At 37.2% G+C, this 20865-nt stretch overlaps 2 protein-coding genes across 2 annotated transcripts in view; one reads left to right on the plus strand and one right to left on the minus strand.

The window, feature by feature from the left end:
• The first annotated feature begins 1558 nt into the window (after positions 1-1558).
• Positions 1559-3482, plus strand: TMEM69 (transmembrane protein 69). The gene is made up of 2 exons (XM_065894511.1): positions 1559-1600; positions 2769-3482. Exons 1-2 carry the CDS (start codon positions 1559-1561, stop codon positions 3480-3482), a joined length of 756 nt encoding a protein of 251 aa, XP_065750583.1.
• Positions 3483-5556: 2074 nt separating this feature from the next.
• The window catches only part of IPP (intracisternal A particle-promoted polypeptide), a 39986-nt gene continuing 24677 nt past the window's right edge, over positions 5557-20865 (minus strand). The window contains exons 9-10 of the mRNA XM_065890382.1: positions 20032-20252; positions 5557-7554 (exon numbers count right to left, since the gene is read on the minus strand). Coding sequence (XP_065746454.1) covers positions 7330-7554; positions 20032-20252 — 446 coding nt within the window. The 3' untranslated portion in view covers positions 5557-7329. The remainder of the gene's footprint in view (positions 7555-20031; positions 20253-20865) is intronic.

Raw genomic sequence — 20865 nt, forward strand, 5'->3', positions numbered from 1 at the left:
AGGGCTGTTGTCACAGGTGCAGGTTGGGAAAGGGGGGCACCAAGGCTTCGGAGTAAACTGAGGCCGCGGGTACTATTGGGCAAAGTTTCCCGGGGATCTTTGCGTCCCCTTTTCTCTGATGTCTGCTCTAAGGCTTGCAGTTTGCAACTCTTTTATTTGGCGCAGTGGAAATATTGAGCGTTCTCACCCAAATTGAGCGGATTAACCCTTGGGTCTTTGTCCTTAACCCCCTCACCAGTTGCCGTCCCCGGCCTTTAGGCTGTCACTTTTCTCTTTAATACTCTTGAGCTGGAAAGCACATGTCACAGTGCCTAGGGAGTTTGGAAGGTTGAGGGAGCGTTGAGCTTTTTGAAATCCCTTACGAAGGTGATTTTGAACAAAGGTGAGTGTGTGGGCCCTGCAGGTATGTGTGTCTGGGAGTCAGTAGGTGGATGTGGGTGTCATCTAACATCTATTCAGAGACCCGGGATAACTTAACTCCCTACTTGCTTCCTTATACATATATACAGAATGAAGACATTGACGGGCTGGTGTACAGGATTTCTTGAACCAGCCCTAAGATCTGTAATCAAGAAATTAGTTCACTACGTTTTTAAATTAAGCAGCAACTGTGGGTTTTAGATTTTTAGACACCTTATTCTTTTGGTTAAGAATGGGACTTACGTAAATATGACAGATCTGGATTCATAATATTCTCTCTTACTCAGCCACTTACTGGTTGCTTACATTGTGTAAGGTGGGAATAATAGCTAGTATTTTTTGAGTGCCTACTTTGTGTTAGGGACAGTTCTCAGCTTTTTACATGTATTAACTTACTTAATTTTTACAACGACCCTATGTAGTTATCATAAGCCTTATAGGTGAATGAACTGCACCATAGCCAGGTTAAATAATTTGTCCAAAGTCACATAGCTAATACGTGGTGGAGCCAGGATTCCAACCCAGATTGTTTGACTCCAAAGTCTGCACTCTAACTTAACAGGCTATTACTGCCTTTCAACACCAAGTTGATGAGGTTATTCAACAGTTACAGTAATTACATAGTTACAATGCCTGATTCACAGCTAATTGTATTGATTGCTACTATCATTACTTTAAGCTAAGTCCCAAAATAGATAACTAATAGACCAGACAAGCTATGACTTTCAGTGTTAAAGATAAGAAAGCTGGCACTTCAAGGAAGCAATTTACCCAAGGTCACACAGCTGGGAAATGATGGAGGCATTTGTAAAAATCCAGATCTGTTGTCTCTGCATTACTCTTTCTGTTACACCAAACAGCAAAAGCTAAAAGAATGGTTCAGAGAAGAAAAGGATCTATTTACTTAATGTTACTGATATTTTGAAAACATTATTGTTTTCAAAGGAACTGTTATATGGAAGAAATTATCCCGAATTACTACTTTTTAAAACTTATGTATAAAGTGAAGAAAATTAAATGACATCTTGTTTTGTACACAGCAACATGCTTCTGATTCAGATGTTCCACTGAGCTATAAAAATACATTAATCAGAACTGTGTGGCATCTTCCTAAGCAAGACTTTCAATGGGGCCCACTATGGTTCACTTCATCCAGAAGTTTTCTCGAGCATCTTCAAAGGTTGGTTTATTCAGCAAATATTTGAGCATTACTTTCCAGGCATTGCTTGGCTAGGCAATAGTGAAAAAGAAGACAAAAATCCTTACCCTCTTATATTCTGGTTGATCGGGGGAAGAGTAAAGTATAAATAAGTGACATCTAATATGTCAAGTGGTAAGTGCTGTGGAGAACTATAGAGCAGGGAAGGGGAATAGGGACAGTAGACTTAAGGATTGCATTTATAAATAGGGTGGTCAGAAGTGAGGCAATGAGCCATGCAGGTACCTCAGGGAAGAACATTCTAGACAAAAAGGAAAAATAGCCTCAAGATGGAATCATTCCTAGCATTTTGAGTAACCACCAAGATTCTTAAATAACTTTCATTTTTTCTTTAATCCAACATTTTTTGAGTTAATGTTGATCTGCTTAACTGTTGAAGTATGGAATCCACTCACTAAAGCACAGAATCAGCAAGAGAGGTTATTGCTTTGGCCATGTACCATGAAAGGCACTGGGGATTTTTTTTTTTTTTTTTTTTTAAGGCAAAGAAAAATATATGGTCCTGGCTCTCACGTCTACTGAGACAGACAAGTAAACACAAGATTTTAATTCACTGTGAGAATTATGATGGAAGTGTGTATATGGTACTTATAGGAGGATTACATCAGATTGGAGAAAGCTTCAAGCCGAATTTTTAAAGATAAGTTCCCTAGATAGAAAAATGGTAATCTAGAATTCTAGGCAGACATATGTAGAAAGGCATGAAGCTATGAAAATTATGCAGTGTCTAAAGCTTAATTTTCTCTACATAAAATAGCATTTCCACAGTAATTAGTGCTGCTTCTTTTGCAATTTATAAATAGAAGAGGCAGTTTAGAATGCCAAAAACTGAAGACCTAGTCTTTAGCTGTTCCTCCTTCAGATATTTCTTTCATGGGATAAGTTTAGTGGTAGGCCAAAATATATCACTGGTTTCTATTCAGTAGTTTCTTTTGTATGTTGTATAGCTGTTTAATAGTCTTTGCCAGCAATAATAACATCATCCTGTAGTCCAACCTTTCTTTAAGTTCGATGTGCTAACAGAAAGCAGGCGGTTTGTTTTTATATTGTCTCAGATTGGGACTAAAACATTTGATGATTTCCTTTTTTTAAATCTGTTTTTTGTCTTCTCGTTCTGTTTTCCCTATAGATGCTGAAGTACCCTTCCACAATCAGACTAGGAGCCAGAAGGAGAATAGAAAAATTTTCTCTCAAAACAGGCCTCCAGCAGAACTTTTCCCCTTTGTTTCCAAGGCCTTGGCTTGTCTCATCATTTCCAGTGTGTATGTGCAAGACACAATATTATCACACTTCCCCATGCAGCTTTAAGAAGAAGCAAGAGCAAGCAGTACTTCCAGCCAGGCCACCACAAACCATCAGTTACCTGCCTGACAGCCCAAAGCCAGCATTATACATAACTCTGGCAGGACTAATCCCCTTCATTGCTCCACCACTTGTCATGGTGATGACAAAGACTTATATTCCCATATTAGCTTTTACTCAGATGGCTTATGGAGCCAGTTTCCTATCTTTCTTGGGAGGGATCAGATGGGGTTTTACTCTGCCACAAGGTAGTCCAGCCAAACCAGACTTCCTCAATTTAGCTAATAGTACAGCTCCTGTTGTGTTTTCATGGCTTGCGTTCTTTGTTTCTGAAAGACTCAGTGAAGCTATAGTCACAGTAATAATAGGTTTGGGGATAGCATTACACACTGAACTTTTTCTCTTGCCACATTATCCCAATTGGTTCAAAGCCCTGAGGATAGTAGTCACTTTAGTGGCCTTTATTTCATTTGTAATCACTTTACTAGTTAAAGGTTTTTATCCAGAGAAGGGACCCAAGAGACTTAGGCAAGTAGAATAAATATAAAACTACTCTGTAGATGACGTTAGCATGTTGGCTAGAAGCCTTGTAAGGTTGTGTTTTGGCATCACCTTTTTCTACCTCTCCAGTTTAGCTCTTTTTTCCCCACCAGTGGTGATTTATTCTTCCCAAATTATTCTTCATTTCTAGAAATCTTTATTTTATAAGGAATCACTGAGAAACAGCTTGAAAACCCTTAACAAGTCCTTTTCATGTTATATTAGGTTATAGTTCTTATTCAGTCTTTTTATGAACTTTATAGTCATCCACTTAAAAATTTCAATGTTTTAATTGTTTTGAAAAATGTAAATTAAAAGATGAAAAACCTTTGTGCTAGAGCTTTAGGATCATTGAAAACACACACACACACACACACACACCCTCCCTCCCTCCCTCAGAGGAAAACTTGGTATCCATGAGTGTCTGAAAATAATAGGTGGCTCCAGTGTGGAGTTTTCATTGCAGTTGCCCCTGGGAATTGCATTTCCAAGCTCTTTTTACCTGGCACAACCTAGTTATTTGAACTGAAAGGATCTGTGGCTCTGAAGTCAGTAGGGAGCAGTGTCACGAGGGAAAACTATGTTCAAAGAAAAGCTAGACACATTTTCCAGGTTTTACCAGGATATTTGGCAGAATATAGATGCAACTTATCTCCAAACATAACACCAGCTGGTCAAAAATAGTTAGCCTCTAGGATATACAAACTAGGAAAAGTCAAGCTGGAGACATCTTAATGTTCTATCTAGTTTTGCATGTCAACTCACACAAAAGCTTTTTTAAAACAGTAAAAGAAACACCTTGAATTCTAACTTTAAAACTTAGTCTTTTGAGATGCTTAGTCTCATAAAAAAGGAGAAACATTTTCAATGTTATAAGAATTTAAATCAGGAAATGGTATCATCTGGTATACGTTACCTTTGTATAAGTATTCGAATATTAGGTAACTTAAATTTCGTAAGTAAATTATATACATATAATTTTTACTTTAATGATTCTTGCTGTGGAAAGATCATAATCTAAAGTGGTAACTTGTTTACTCTGTTACACACCTGTTACAAGATTTTTTTATGAATTGTGTGTTCAACTCCTAATCCACAGCATCTCAGAATGTGACCTTACTTGCAGATAGGGTCTTTACAGAGTTATTAATAAGGTTAAAGTGAGGTTATAAGGGTAGGTTGTAATGTAATATTACTGGTGTTCTTATAATGGAAAATGTAACATATACAGAGAGAATACCATGTGAACATGAAGATCTACATGCCAAGGAGAGAAGCCTTGAATAGATCCCTCCTTCTTAGCCCTCAGAAGGAACCAACTCCACCAACACCTTGACTTCAGGCCTCCAAAACCGTGAGACAATAAATTCTGTTGTTTCAATTATGTTGTTTCAATTATATATTAACAAATATAACACTATAGAGCTAGAGCTTGTTCTGATCATTAAGAAGCTTACCAGTTAAAAGCCTGTGGCTGAAATCACCACACGATCCTTCTTTATTAATGTAGAGAAGAGTTTACTACAGCTTGATACTGAAGGAAAGAAAGCTCATACTCTTCAGAAGATCCTTCTCAGATCCTACTCAGATTGTTTCAGTGAGGAAAATTACTTCTTTGCTTCTCTTAAATTGCATGAGGACTGCACAAACTTAAAACTTTTCTCTGATCTCAATCTTTCAGAGTAGGGGCAAGTCATATTTTTAGGCTAACTGCCCACTTTTTTTTTTTTTTTTTGCCCGCGCCACAAAGCATGCAGGATCTTAGTTCCCCGACCAGGGATTGAACCCGTTCCCCCTGCAGTGGAAGCTCTGAGTCCTAACCACTGGACCACCAGGGAATTCTCTACAGTGTGCGATTTTTAAGTACATTGGACAGGATATTTAGAAGTATATTGAATTGTTAAATATTTTGGAGGAAGATCACGTTAACAGTTGCTCAGAAAACAATTAAATGTAAAACTAAATGTGCAAGTCCTTAAAGTTGAAACACTAAAAATCATGGGCAGCCCTACTACACTTTGATAATCCAGGAATGCTGCTAATAAACTAAATTAAATAGTAATACAAGAAAAAGCAAAGAAATCAAGATACTTTATTAGTACATTCTTTTTAAAACAATCTGTCATTACCTAGGAAATAAGCATATTTATAATTACTTATTTTCAGGCATTGTCTGGACCTATTAGGCCCAAACACTGATTGTGCTGACTACATTTCTGCCACAGCAGTACAAAATGCCTCCCTTCATAGTGCCATTTTAGGTTGGCATCAGGCAATAATGAAAATTAAATGATAGGAAAATTTGTAAATCTCTTGAACCAGAATGCAGATTCTCTTTAACTAGAAATATTAAAGGCACATGAGTTACAACTCAAATAGTTTACAAATTATCTTGATACTTCATTCCTTGACATTTTACAGATCCCAGCCAGGCATCTGTGACCCTTCAGACTTTCAGGGTACCCCAAAGAATGGGATACAGAGCTTTCTGTCTGCACTACGTAAGCTTTTCTTAATATATGCATATGGTTAAGTTATGAAGGAAAGTATCTTTGTGAGTCTATCCAAATATTTTGGATATGAGTGCTGCCTGAGTCTTTAATGCTTACCAAAGGTTTTCTATCTAAATAAGCCACTGATGCCTATAATATACTGGAGGATTGCACAGAAAAGGGGAAATCAGGGATATACAAATCAAATCCTGGAACAGCCAGGTAAACCTAAATGTATAAGACCTTTAATATATATGGCTCCAACTGACTAGTAGAAATAATTTAAAAGTGATGATCATGTACACAAAGAATCTTCATCTCAGAAATGGACAGAAAACAATTCTTTAGAATGCTTCTCAGGGAAAATGAGAAGTTTTGAGAAGCAGTTTTGGGTCAGAGGCCTTTCAGCGTACACTTATGAGTTAGTATCTGTAAAAAGTTTTACAAGTACCTATAATTCCATCTTCTCCAAGCCAGGCAGCAGCTTTGTACTAAACTCATATTTAGGCTTGCCCAAGTGTGAGTATGCTTTACCAAGCTTGATAATCTAATAAATTCCCTCTTCCCAAAGCTAAACGTATTTTTGGTAACTATTTAGAAAAAGGTGCATTCAACCTGCTGGGCTCTATCACCCATTACATCATCCTATTGCAATAAAGGACTGTCACTAAGAACCTCCTATTAATTCCTCATCTGCATTCCAGCATCAAGACAAAACCATAAGTGAGCAAAAGCTTTTTATATGCTGTTATCAACAGGTGAAAACTTATATATATAAATAGCTAGATATTTCCCACATGTCCCTCCCAGTTTTCCTGCTGTTAATAAAAAGTTTGGGACTAGTGAAAACTCCTGGAATAAAATAAAAGTAGGAAGTTGCTTCATTGGCTTTTCTTTGTAGGGTAAACTATGACCATGGAAAATTGCACTCTGGATTGAATCATGAATGTATAGATATCTTTAAACTGTCTCATTGATATTCTTAAATGACACAATGGTCATGTTACAGCTTAACTGCACTGGAGAAACAGCTAAAGGGACTATTTGCCAAGAAGCTTCTAGCAAATCATTTTTACAAATAGGACTCTACTCCTAATTGGACAATTCTAGAGCATAAACAGCATATCTACTGGTAAGCTTGGCAAATTTGTGTGAACTCTTTATTGATTTAGGATATATTCCATATCGCTTCTCACTCAAATTCTTTAAAAAAAATCATTTTTTACTCATTTATCTACCAAATTCACAGAAAACTCAACAGATGAAAGGGTCCTATCACCAAACACAAGTGTGATTTGCAAAAGGTGAGACCCTGTATTTTCAAAATGTTTCCTGTGCTCTCTTATGCTTACTATTTCATAGTACAGCAACACCTCCTTCACAACGACTGGTGATCATGTTACCAATTTCTGTCCATGTATCTGAATGAGGGTTATAAACTTCAACTGAGTCCAAGGTACCTGGGGCCAAGAAATCATGACTGGAAGATCGACCTCCAGAAACATACAGAAGCCCATTGACTGCCACAGCACACATGCCTGCTCTAGGCACTTTCATTGAAGCAACTTCAACCCACTTTTCCTGGATAAGAGAAAAAAAGAAGTTAGCAGTGCCATAACATGGTAACAGAGAAAAGTGCTGAGAAATTAGGTACTCTGGTTCTTTTTTAAAATTTTTATTTATTCTTTTAATATTTATATTTATTTATTTATTTATTTGGGCTGTGCTGGGTCTTAATTTTGGCATGCGGGGATCTTTGTTGCAGCACTCGAGATCTTTTAGTTGCGGCATGCGAACTCTTAGTTGCGGCATGCATGTGGGATCTAGTTCCCTGACCAGGGATGGAACCTGGGTCCCCTGCATTGGGAGTACTGAGTCTTACCCACTGGACCACCACGGAAGTCCCTCTGGTTCTTTTTACATGTTTAAATTTCAAACTCACAATCGAGTCATATAAGTATATAGAACATTTTAAATTGAAGTTTAAAGTAGTGAATTTAGAGGAAAGTAATGAAAAATATATCTGTGATTACTTATAAGTTATGGTCACCAAGAGATAATCTAGAAATTTACCAGGGAAGTCTGGAAGGACTTTTTAAAATCTTTAATATAATAGGTCTTATAAATCTCCAAGAGAACAATACAGTAAACAACACTGGCCAAATTTATTCGAATATGGATTCCTTTTTTCAAGGACCATCTGGTGCAGTTAGTAATTTGCAAAACATATTTTCAGAAAGGTAGTACAGATCAGGGATTGGAAACTAGGGCCTATTTTTGTAAGCCTACAAACTAAGAATGATCTTTCCATATTAAAAGGTTATTTAAGGGACTTCCCTGGTGGTCCAGTGGCTAAGACTCCATGCTCCCAATGCAGGGGGCCCGGGTTTGATCCCTGGTCAGGGAACTAGATCCTGCATGCCACAACTAAGAGTTCACATGCTGCAACTAAAATCCCGTGTGCCACAACTAAAGAACCTGCATGCCGCAACTAAAGATCCCGCATGCTGCAACTAAAGATCTTGCATGTAGCAACGAAGATCCCACGTGCCGCAACTAAGACCCAACGCAGCCAAATAAATAAATAAATAAATAAATTTAAAAACGTTCATTTAAAAAAATATATATGGAAAAAGAAGAGATTGTATGTGGCCCTCAAGGCCTAAAATGTTCACTATCCGGCCTTTTAATAGAAAGTTTGCTAACTCCTGGTATACATTATTCACTGAAGAAATTTCAATAAGCTGCTATATCCAAAATGACTGTAAAGTCTTACTCCAGGGAAAATGTCTATACCCAGAAAACAGGAAAGCTAATAAAGTCCCTGAGAAATAATCAAGAGAGAAAAGAAAAAGTTTCCAGATTAAAAAAAAAGAATCTGAAAATAAAGCATATGATGCACAAAGTTTATAAAGTCATAAAAGATGAAAAAAGATTATTCATCAGTGCTAGAGAGTGAACTTTTTGAGGAGAGCAACTTAATGAGCTTCACATCCCGGTACCCAGTATAGAACCAGCACATTATAGATGCTGATCTGAACTTAAATGAAATTCTGAAATACTAACACCAGGGACAATCCTTTGAAATTGAAGGACCATATTAAACTTGAAGGCTATTTGATTATATGAAATTACAGAATACATCACAAAGTTTTCACAGCTGAAAAAATACTCATTTTAAAAGATAGATATATTCACAAAAATACCTATAGCTGGTTAAGATAAATCAGGATGTTGGGTTTATGTTTATCATTAGGGAGAGCTAACCTTTGCTCCCCTACAAAAATGGCTCTGGACAAGAAGAGTAAGGGGCTCATTCAGTAATGTTTATCTTTCATTTCTATCAGTGTATTAACTACAATTTGCTTTTTATTTTGAGTCCCCTCAAAATAAACTCTGTAAAACCAGAAACATGTTTTACATTATCTTTAGGGTTTGAATCTATAATGTAGGACTTTAGTAGACAGTAAATAACAATAACATTTCAGATTTATGCATGAAAAACCAAGGTAACATTACTGATAAGCACTTAACTTTGAAATGAAAACCTATTCATTTTTAGCCATAGAGAAACATTAGCAAGAGAAAGCACCCTCAGAAAGTTCACTTTCTCTATTCCCCCCATATAATAGAGACCACTTAGAAAGTGAAAGGAACCTGAAATATCACCAAAGTTTGAAACTTGTCATGCATGAGAATCAAAATTATGCTTTACAACAAAACAAAAATTCTACTTTTGCCATCTCTATTCAAGATTATACTGGAGGGTCTAACAAGGGCAATTAGTAAAGAAAATGAAATAAAAGCCATCCATATTGGAAAGGAAAAAATAAAATGATCTCTAATTATAGATGACATGATCTTGTACCTAGAAAATCCTAAGGAATCCACAAAAACAGTACAAGTGCTGCAAGGTTTCAGGATATAAGATGAATATACAAAAATTGATCAAATTTTTATACACTAGGAATGAAAAAAGCTGAACATGAAATTAAGAAAGTTCAATTTACAATAGCATCAAACGTAATAAAATATTTAGGAATAAGTTTAACCAACAAAATGCAAGATACTGAAAACTATAAAACACTGTTGAAACAAACTGAAGAAGACCTAAATAAATGGAAAGACATCCCATGTTCAAGATGAAAAGACCTAATATTGTTAAGATGGCAATACTCCCCAGATTGATCTCATATTCAGTGTAATCCCTATCAATACCCTGCTGGCTTCTTGGTAGAAACTGACAAGCTGATCCTAAAATTCATATGGAATTCAAGGGACCCAGAACAGCCAAACCAACTTTTAAAAAGAAATTCCAAGTTGGAGGACTCACAATTTCTGATTTCAAACCACAGAGCTACAGTAACTAAGACAGTGTGGTAATGGCATAAGGATAAATATATAGATAAATGAATAGAATTAAGAGTCCAGAAATAAACCCTCACATTTATGGTCAACTGATTTTCAACAAAGATACCAATACAATCAAATGGAAAAGAGTCTTTTCAACAAATGGTGCTGGGACAACTGGTTACCACATGCAAAAGAATGAAGGTGGACCTCTTCCTCACACCATATACAAAAATTAACTCAAAAATTAATGAAAGACCTAAATATAACTGTAAAACTTTAAAAAAAGAGTAGGCATAAATCTTCATGATCTTGAATTAAGCAATGGTTTCTTAGTTATAACACCAAAAGCACAAGCAACAAGCGAAAAAAATAAATTGGACATTAAAATTAAAAACTTTTGTGCTTCTAAGAATACCATCAAGAAAATGAAGAAAACCATAGGATGGGAAAACAATTTTGCAAGTCATATATCTGACAAAGGACTTGCATCTGGAATATATAAAGGACTCATATCCAGTAATAACAAGACAAATAATCCATTTTTTGCAGTACGCGGGCGTCTCACTGTTGTGGTCTCTCCCGCTGCGGAGCGCAGGCTCTGGACGCGCAGGCTCAGCGGTCATGGCTCACAGGCCCAGCCGCTCCGCGGCATGTGGGATCCTCCCGGACCGGGGCACGAACCCGCGTCCCCTGCATCAGCAGGTGGACTCTCAACCACTGCGCCACCAGGGAAGCCCCAAATAATCCATTTTAAAATGGACAAAATTAGAACAAATTTTTCTTCAAAGAAGGATAAATGACCAATAAGCACATAAAAGATGCTCAACCTGGGCTTCCCTGGTGGCGCAGTGGTTGAGAGTCCGCCTGCCGATGCAGGGGACATGGGTTCGTGCCCAGGTCTGGGAAGATCCCACATGCCGTGGAGCGGCTGGGCCCGTGAGCCATGGCCGCTGAGCCTGCGCGTCCGGAGCCTGTGCTCCGCAGCGGGACAGGCCACAACAGTGAGAGGCCTGCGTACCACAAAAAAAAAAAAAAAAGATGCTCAACCTAATTAACCATCAGGAAAGTACCAGTCAAAACCACAATGAGATACCAGTCCACACCTACTAGATCAGCTATAATAAAAAAAGATAAATAATAAGCATTAGATGTAGAGAAATTAGAACCCTCATACTAGGTCAGCTATAATAAAAAAAGTCCACACCTACTAGGTCAGCTATAATAAAAAAAGATAAATAATAAGCATTAGATGTAGAGAAATTAGAACCCTCATATACTGCTTGTGGTTATGTAAAATGGTATAGCCCCTTTAGAAAACAACCTGGCAGTGCCCCAAAAGGTTAAACATAGAGTTACCATATGACCTAGCAATTCCACTCCTAGGTATATTCCCAAGAGAAATGAAAACATGTATACAAATGTCCATAGCAGCACTGTTCATAATAGTCAAAACACTGAAACAACTCAAGTGTTTGGTTTGTGAATTATATTTCAATAAAAAAATATAAAAATAAAAATCCTTTCTACTTATAAAGAGAAAGAAGTAAATTTAAAAATCTTTAGGTTTTGAATGTTTTAATAACCAAAACTAGTTTAAGAACCATAAAATTCAAATAACACTAATCCATATTTCATAAAATATGTTCCCTGAAACACTTTTCTCCCGCAAGATGTTTCACGAACAAAAGTAAGGGTTGTGTGGTCAATTAAATTTGAGAGACTTAGCATAAAGATTCATGAAGTATATTATTTAATAAATTGTGTAAAGAAGTCCTGTAAGAAATGTATTCAACTTTGTTTAATCCAACTTTCCCTAAGTATAATTGACCAGGGCAACTCATGTTACCAAATTCCTATTAACAATGCAAAAAAATAGTATTCCATGGCAATTAATTTGGAAAAAATTTGTCTAACCTATAAGTCTATGGCATAACACACCTTGTACTTCCATTATCCCAGCACTTAATAAACTGTAATGCAATTGTTTGTCTATTTATTTCTCTATATTCCCCACTAGAATGTAGGCTTCTTGAGAGCTGGGGCCTTATATATTTAGTTTGCCTTTGTTTCCCCAGGTCTGTAAGTATTTGTGAATGAATAAATGGACTAATAAACAAATGCATGCTAGAACAGTGACTCAATGAAGATACAACCTACTTTCTCTTCTTTTCCTAGCATAATTGCATCAACCTAGTAACTGAGGGCATGAGAGAATAATGGGGCGCTCATATGGGCAATGATAAGATGGGTAATATGCAGAGGTGGCAGGTGGAGAAGACAGCTAGTATGGTAGGTAGATTTGTTTCATTGAACAAATAAGTAAATAGAGAATACCAGGAGCCAAGTTTTTAACTGATAGAGAAGGTATTTACAAACATGGGAATGGCGAAGGCCTGAAAGAATCTGAGGTATACTGGAATTGGTGCTATCATTGTGAACTCATGGTTTTATAACATATATGCAGATATAGAAATACTTATAAATGAATATGTGTGTGAATACATATATACACATATATACATTTGCTGTTTACTGTTTATGTTTAGCTGTTTACTGAAAATACCTAGAAGCAGCAATACCCCAGTAGCAATGAGTACTCTGAGTGCCTAATCTTGGTTTCTAAGTACTGTCCTTCACTAAGAGGAACTAATGCTTCTTGGAGAAATGACTGATTCCAGGGCCAGATCAGAGAAGTATAAGCTTTCTTGTACTTGAAATATTTTGTTATGCCAGATAGTAAAGAAATGCTCAGTGAATGATGGAATCATGTTAAAAGGACGGAAACAGAATGGATTTCTACTTTCAGTCATGATAGAGTAATTGTTACCAAACTTGCCCTCCTACCATAAAGACCTAGAAAACTCAACAAACTATATGAAATAAAGTCCTCAGACAATGGACAACAGGCAATGAAAAACTGTGATTCAGAAAAAGAAACAAACAATGTGAGCTTCATGGTTGTCCAGGCTTTCTGCCTGGAGGGCTTTGTGAATAGCAGTACAGGGAAGGGAATCCCAAGCAGAGTATGACAGTCAGCTGATCCAGGAGACAGAAATCAGAGTTTAGAGAGGATTATGCAGTTGAGACATGCAAGGAAGAGTGCTAGAGGACAGAGGTTCCCCTGAGTCTGGCTGAATACCCCTAAACTATGCATGCATAAAATGAGACTCTATGAAAGAAAATTAAAATAATAAAAAATAAAAACAACAAAGAGAAAGTTAAAAAAAATTTTTTTAAGTGGAAAAAAAAGAAAAAAAAATGAGCCCCTATGAGAACAGTCAAAAAACAACTAATAGGAAGATGTGACATAGTTAGACATATATTTGGTCTCTGACCCCAGTTCTTGACACAGAGCTCCTAAATCCCTTGGAATTTCCTGGGTGATAGGAATGTCTCCTCCTTAATAAGGCAACTCTTGGCAGGATCCTGTATAACCTCAGGATGGGAGCCTTTTACCAGAAAGATCAAGCCCAGATTAGAAGCTTGGAATGTTCAGTCCATACCCTATCACCCAGGGAGGAGAGAGGGGCTGGAGGTTGAAATAACAATTGATCATGCCTATGTGATGAAGCCTCCAGAAAAATCCCTAAACTATGGGGTTTGGAGAACTTCTGGTTTGATGACCACATCCACATGCCAGGAAAGTGATACCCCAAACTTCACTGGGGCAGAAACCTGTAATCAAGACACTTCTGGATCTTGCTGTATGTACCTCTTCATCTGGCTATTCATTTGTATCCTTTATAATAATATAGAATATAAAAATTATATATTCTATTCTATATTATATTCTATTATTCTATATTTATAATAATATATAATATCCTTTATAATAAACTGGTAATAGTTAAGTAAAGTGTTTCCCTGAGTTCTGTGAGCCATTATGGTGAATTACTGAACCTGAGGAAGGGATCACGGGAACCCTTAATTTGTAAACAAGTTAGTGGTTAACCTGAGGACTGGTGTCTAAAGTGAGGGGCAGTCTTGTGGGACTGAGCCCTTAACCTGTGGGATAGTGTCAGAACTGAACTGACTTGTAGGACACCCAGTTGGTGGTGTCCACAGAGAATTGGAGAAGAGCTTGGTGTGGAAAACCCACACATTTGGTGTCAAAATATTGTGAGCAAAGAAACAGTTTTCCTTTCGAGGAGTTGTAAGCTTAACAATTCTCAGAGCTCACACAAGACTGGATGATATTCTAGTTGTTGTTTTTTTATATCTTTATTGGAGTATAATTGCTCTACAATGTTGTGTTATTTTCTGCTGTACAACAAAGTGAATCAGCCATATATATACATATATCCCCATATCCCCTCCCTCTTGCGCCTCCCTCCCACCCTCTCTATCCCAACCCTCTAGGTCATCACAAAGCATCGAGCTGATCTCCCTGTGCTATGCCGCAGCTTCCTACCAGCCATCCATTTTACATTTGGTAGTGTATATATGTCAATGCTACTCTCTCACTTTGTCCCCGCTTCCCCTTCGCCCCCAGGGTCCTCAAGTCCATTCTCTACGTCTGCGTCTTTATGATATTCTAGTTTTGACAAGCCAAAATGAAGAGACCTTGTTGAACAGCTAAGGCATACAGTAGAGAGTCAAGAAGGGACATACTTCAGTGGTAGGGCTAAACTATACCTAAAAGACCTAGATCTTCTAGACCTTCCCTACAAAGCTTAAAAACAAGTCTCAAATAAATCAATCTTATTTGCAAATAATTTAACTGCCTATCAAAACTAAACTCAACACTTCTTACAGGAAGAAGACAAAATCCAAATACTCAACAACATAACATTCACAATGTCCAACATCCAATCAGTTACTAGAAATGTGGAAAAGCAAAAACACTCTGACTTAAACCAGGAAGAAAAATTTCAACAGATACAGATCCAAAAATGACAAGATAATAGAATTAGCAGATAAGAACTTTAAAACAGACATCATAAATATATTCAAGGATCTAAAAGAAAACATGAAAATGATGAGGAGAGAAATGGAAGACATTTAAAAAGCAACAACCAAAAAGATCTTCTAGAGCTAAAAAATATAATACCTGAAATGAAAATTTTCCTAAATGGAATTAGACACTGCAAATTAAAAGTTTAGACATTGATTAATGAACTTGAAGACACAGCAAGAGAAACTATCCAAACTGAAGCACAGAGAACAAAGTTTTAGTTATGCAGGATGAGTAAGTTCTAGCAATCTAACGTACAGCATGGTGACTATAGTTAAGAATACTATATTGTTTTTTTGTGTTTTTTTTGCGGTACGCGGGCCTCTCACTGTTGTGGCCTCTCCTGTTGTGGAGTACAGGCTCCGGACGCGCAGGTTCAGCAGCCATGGCTCATGGGCCTAGCCGCTCTGCAGCATGTGGGATCTTCCCGGACAGGGGCACGAACCCGTGTCCCCTGCATCGGCAGGCGGACGCTCAACCACTGCGCCACCAGGGAAGCCCCTATACTGTATACTTGAAATTTACTAAGAAGGCTGACCTTAAGTGCTCTCACCACACACATAAAAAAAAGGAAAAGGGAGCTATGTGAGTTGATGGGTATGTTAATTAGCTTGATTGTGATAATCATTTCACAATGTATACATATAGCAAAACATCACACTGTACACCTTAAAATCATACAATTTTTTTTGTCAATTATACCTCAGTAAAGCTGTAAAACAAAACCAACAAAAACAAACTGAAGTACAGAGAGAAAAAGGATGGGAAGAAATTAACAGAGCCTCAGTGACCTATGGGGCAATATCAAGTGGCCTTACATGCATGTTACTTAAGTCCCAGAAAGACAGCAGGAGAATATTTGAAGGAATAAGGCTGAAAACATTCCAATCTGATGGAAGCTATAATTCCACAGATTCAAGAAGTTCAATGAATTCCAAGCAGGTTAAACACCAAAATCCAACAAGACATACCATATTCAAATTGCTGGAAGCCCATGATAAAGAGAAAAATCTTAAAAACTGTCAAAGAGGGACTTCACTGATGGCCCAGTGGTTAAGAATCCATCTTGCAATGCAGGGGACGCCAGTTCGACTCCTGTGGAACTAAGAGCCCACATGCCACGGGGTAACAAAGCCCGCACGTAGCAACTACTGAGCCTGGGCACCACAACTAGACAGAAGCCTGCGCACTACAATGAAAAGCCCACATGCCACAACTAAGACCCGATGCAGCCAAAAAATAAATAAATATTTTTAAAAAAACTGTCAAAGGAAAAAAAAAGACATTACATACATGGGGAAACAAGGATAAGAATGACTACTGACTTCTCATCAGAAACAATGCAAGAACTAACAACATTGTAAATCAACTATATTCCATTAAAAATTATAAAGAAAAAGAAACAATGCAAGAAGATAAGTAAACAACAATGTTAAGTGATGGGGGAAAAAAAGAACAACCTAAAATTCTATACTCAGCAAAATATCTCTCAAAAATGATGGTAGAAAAATAGTTTCAGAAAATGAAAGCTTAGAGAATCATTGCCAGCAGACCAGCACAAAAAGAAATATTAAAGGAAGTTCTTCAGGCTAAAAGAAAATGATATGAGATAGAAACTTAGTTGTACACAATGACTAGAACTAGAAATGGTAAATATATGCAGAATTATGAAATATTTTCTCAATAAAATTTACTTATATATAATTGACTGTTTAAGCAAATATAACAACAACATATTGTGGGGTCTACTATATATATAGTAGTAAAATGTACAACAATAGCACAAAGGATGGAAGGGAGAAATGTAAGTATGTTTTTGTAAGTTTCTTACATTAAAAGTGAAGTGCAGGACTTCCCTGGTGGTGCAGTGGTTAAGAATCCACCTGCCAATGCAGGGGACACAGGTTCAAGCCCTGGTCTGGGAAGATCCCACATGCCACAGAGCAACTAAGCCTGTGCACCACAACTACTGAGCCTGAGCTCTAGAGCCCACGAGCCACAACTACTGAGCCCGCATGCCACAACTACTGAAGCCTGCGCACCTCAAGCCCGTGCTCCGCAACAAGAGAAGCCACCACAATGAGAAGCCCGTGCACTGCAACAAAGAATAGCCCCTGCTCGCTGCAACTAGAGAAAGCCCATGCACAGTAATGAAGACCCAATGCAGCCAAAAAAAAAATAATGATAAATAAATAAATACATACATACATAAAAATTCTTTAAAAAAAAAGTGAAGTGGTAAATCATTAGAGAAATGCAAATCAAAACCACAATGAGGTATCACTCACACCAGTCAGAATGGCCATCATCAAAAAATCTACAAACAATAAATGCTGGAGAGGGTGTGGGGAAAAGGGAACCCTCTTGCACTGTTGGTGTGAATGTAAATTGATACAGCCACTATGGAGAACAGTATGGAGGTTCCTTAAAAATCTAAAAATAGAACTACCATACAACCCAGCAATCCCACTACTGGGCATATACCCTGAGAAAACCATAATTCAAAAAGATACATGTACCACAGTGTTCACTGCAGTACTATTTACAATGGCCATGACATGAAAGCAACCTAAATATCCATTGACAGATGAATGGATAAAGAAGGTGTGGTACATATATACAATGGAATATTACTCAGCCATAAAAAGGAACAAAATGGAGTCATTTGTAGTGAGGTGGATGGACCTAGAGTCTGTCATACAGAGTGAAGTAACTCAGAAAGAGAAAAATACCATATGCTAACACATATATATGGAGCCTAGAAAAATGGTACTGATGAACCTAGTGGCAGGGCAGGAATAGAGACGCAGATGTAGAGAACGGACTTGTGGACACAGGGTGGGAAGGGGAAGCTGGGCCGAATTGAGAGAGTAGCACTGACACATATACACTACCAACTGTAAAATAGATAGTGGGAAGCTGCTGTATAGCACAGGGACATCAGCTTGGTGCTATGTGACGACCTAGAGGGGTGGGATGGGGAGGGTGGGAGGAAGGCTCAAGAGGGAGGGGATATATGTATACACATAGCTGATTCACTTTGTTGTACAGCAGGAGCTAACACAACACTGTAAAGCAATTATAATCCAATAAAGATGTAAAAAAAAAAAAGTGAACTGGTATGATATTATTTGAATGTAGATGTAATGCATTAAAATACCTATTATATATAATGCAAACCCAAAAGCAACCACTAAGAAAAAGAGTGAAGAGATATAGTTTATTGGACAAAAGAAATAAAATGGAATACTAAAACAATCACAATATAAAGACAGAAAAGGGGACTTCTCTGGTTGTCCAGTGGTTAAGACTCTGTGCTTCCACTGCAGGGGGTGTGGTTTCAATCCCTGCTTGGGGAACTAAGATCCCAACATGCCGTGTGGTGCAGCCAAAAAAAAAAAGACAGAAAAGAGGAAAAAACAAGGATGGATTGTGTAGTTAGAAAAACAGCAAAATAAGAGTCTAAAACCCAACTGTATCTATAATTACATTATATATAAATAGTAAAAATTCTAAGGAGCCCATTTGAAAGTCAGAGATTGTCAAATTGTAGGAAAAAACAGACCACAACTATGTATTATCTTACAAGAGATGTAGTCTTTAAAGACATAGATTTAAAGTAGAAGGAAAGAAAAAGGTATACAATGCAAATACTAATCAAAAGATAGCTTGGCTACCTTAATATCAGATAAAATAGACTACAGAGCAAAGAATACTGCCAGAGATAAAGAAAAACATTTCATGGCTATAAAAAGATCAATTCATCAAGAAGATATAATAATCAATGTATACACATTTAATAACAGAGATTCAAAATATGTGAAGCAAAACCTGACAGGGATGAAAGGAGAAACAGGCAAATCCATAATTACAGATAGAGATTTCAACACTTCTTCCTTAGTAATTGACAAAACAATTGAACAAATTAGAAAAACTAGGGAAGAGAATTCCCTGGCAGTCCAGTGGTTAGGACTCTGCACTTCCATTGCAGGGTGCATGGTTTCAATCCCTGGTCAGGGAACTAAGATCCCACAAGCCTCACCGTGTGGCCAAAAAAAAAAAGAAAGACTAGAAAAGACCTGAATGCTAACCAACTTGACCTAACTGACATTTATAGAACACTATTCTCAACAACAGCAGAATACAAATTCTTTTCAGGTGCACGTGAAACATTTACCAAGACAGAAATCACATAAAATATGCTCTGTGATCACAGTAGAATTATATTAAACCAATAACATAAAGATATCTAGAGAATCCCCAAATATTTGGAAATTAAATAAAATACTTGTAACAACTCATTGGTCAAAGAAGAAATTACCAGGGAAATTAAAAGCTATTTTGAAGTAAATGCTAACTAAAATACAATATATCAGAATGTGTGTGATGCAGTTAAAGCAGTGCTTGAAAACAATTTAGAGCTTTAAAGATTTATGTTCTAGAAAAAGAAAGGTCTAAAAATCAATCAGCTGAGTTTCTACTTTAAGAATCTAGAAAAAGAAGAGCAAATTGAACCCAAAACAAATAGAAGAAAGGAAAGAAACAGTAATAGTAACAGAAATCAATGAAATAGAAGATGGACATCAATAGAAAAAAATCAATGACACCAAAAGTTGATTCTTTGAAAAGAAAAAAAAAGAGGGAAAAAACCTATAAATAATATCATGAATGAAAGAATACACAGCACTACAGATCATTACAGACATTAAAAGAATAACAGGACACTAAACAATTGAAATCATCCAACCTACCTCTTCAAAGGAATATTTTTCTACAGTGTGAAGAGCATCTTGTGTCTCATTCCACCCTCCAATAGAATAGATGCAGTCATTGAGTGCAGCCACCCCAAGATATGCTCTTCTGGTTCCCATTGGAGGAAGTGGAGACCAACGCTTGGAAAGTGGATCATAAACTTCAAAAGAACAAAGCTCTATTCCTTCATTGCTGATGCCCCCAATCACATAAATTAAACCTGGAAATGGAATATTTTTGCTCAGATGCTATAGAAAATAGGATACAAATAATTATAAAAAGTAATAATTGTGATTTAAGTTTGCTATCTGATATTATACTTAATGCAGGGCTTACAATATTCTTTTAAGAGAGAAAATTGACTTCTGTCTAGTTTATCACAGCTCTCATTTAAGCATGTTACAAAGAATTAGGGGTATGAATTTAAAGTGGCATTGAAGGGCTTCCCTGGTGGCGCAGTGGTTGAGAGTCCTCCTGCCGATGCAGGGGACACGGGTTCGTGCCCCGGTCCGGGAAGATCCCACATGCCACGGAGTGGCTGGGCCCGTGAGCCATGGCCGCTGAGCCTGTATGTCTGGAGCCTGTGCTCTGCAACGGGAGAGGCCACAACAGTGAGAGGCCCACGTACAATAAAGTGGCATTGGATTTTCAAAGAACTTAATGATGCTATAACAAAACAATTTGTCAGACAAGGATTTCTGATCTTATTGTTTGCTTAATGATCTCAAGTTCCAGATCCATTGCTACCACATATAGGTAAAAAAGGATGGGGAGAAGGATTTGTTCCCCCTTAAAAACTGTCATACACTTAAACTGGGAATGACATGACCCTG

Source organism: Phocoena phocoena, chromosome 1 (genome assembly GCF_963924675.1).
Source record: "Phocoena phocoena chromosome 1, mPhoPho1.1, whole genome shotgun sequence".
In the NCBI taxonomy this organism is placed as follows: Eukaryota; Metazoa; Chordata; class Mammalia; order Artiodactyla; family Phocoenidae; genus Phocoena; species Phocoena phocoena.

Excerpts from the sequence above, each read along its gene's own strand:
- TMEM69 (XM_065894511.1), top strand. The coding sequence starts at position 1,559 with ATGGTTCACTTCATCCAGAAGTTTTCTCGAGCATCTTCAAAG. Across the intron at positions 1,601-2,768 it reads TTTCTCGAGCATCTTCAAAG|ATGCTGAAGTACCCTTCCAC; the intron begins GTTGGTTTATTC and ends TTTTCCCTATAG.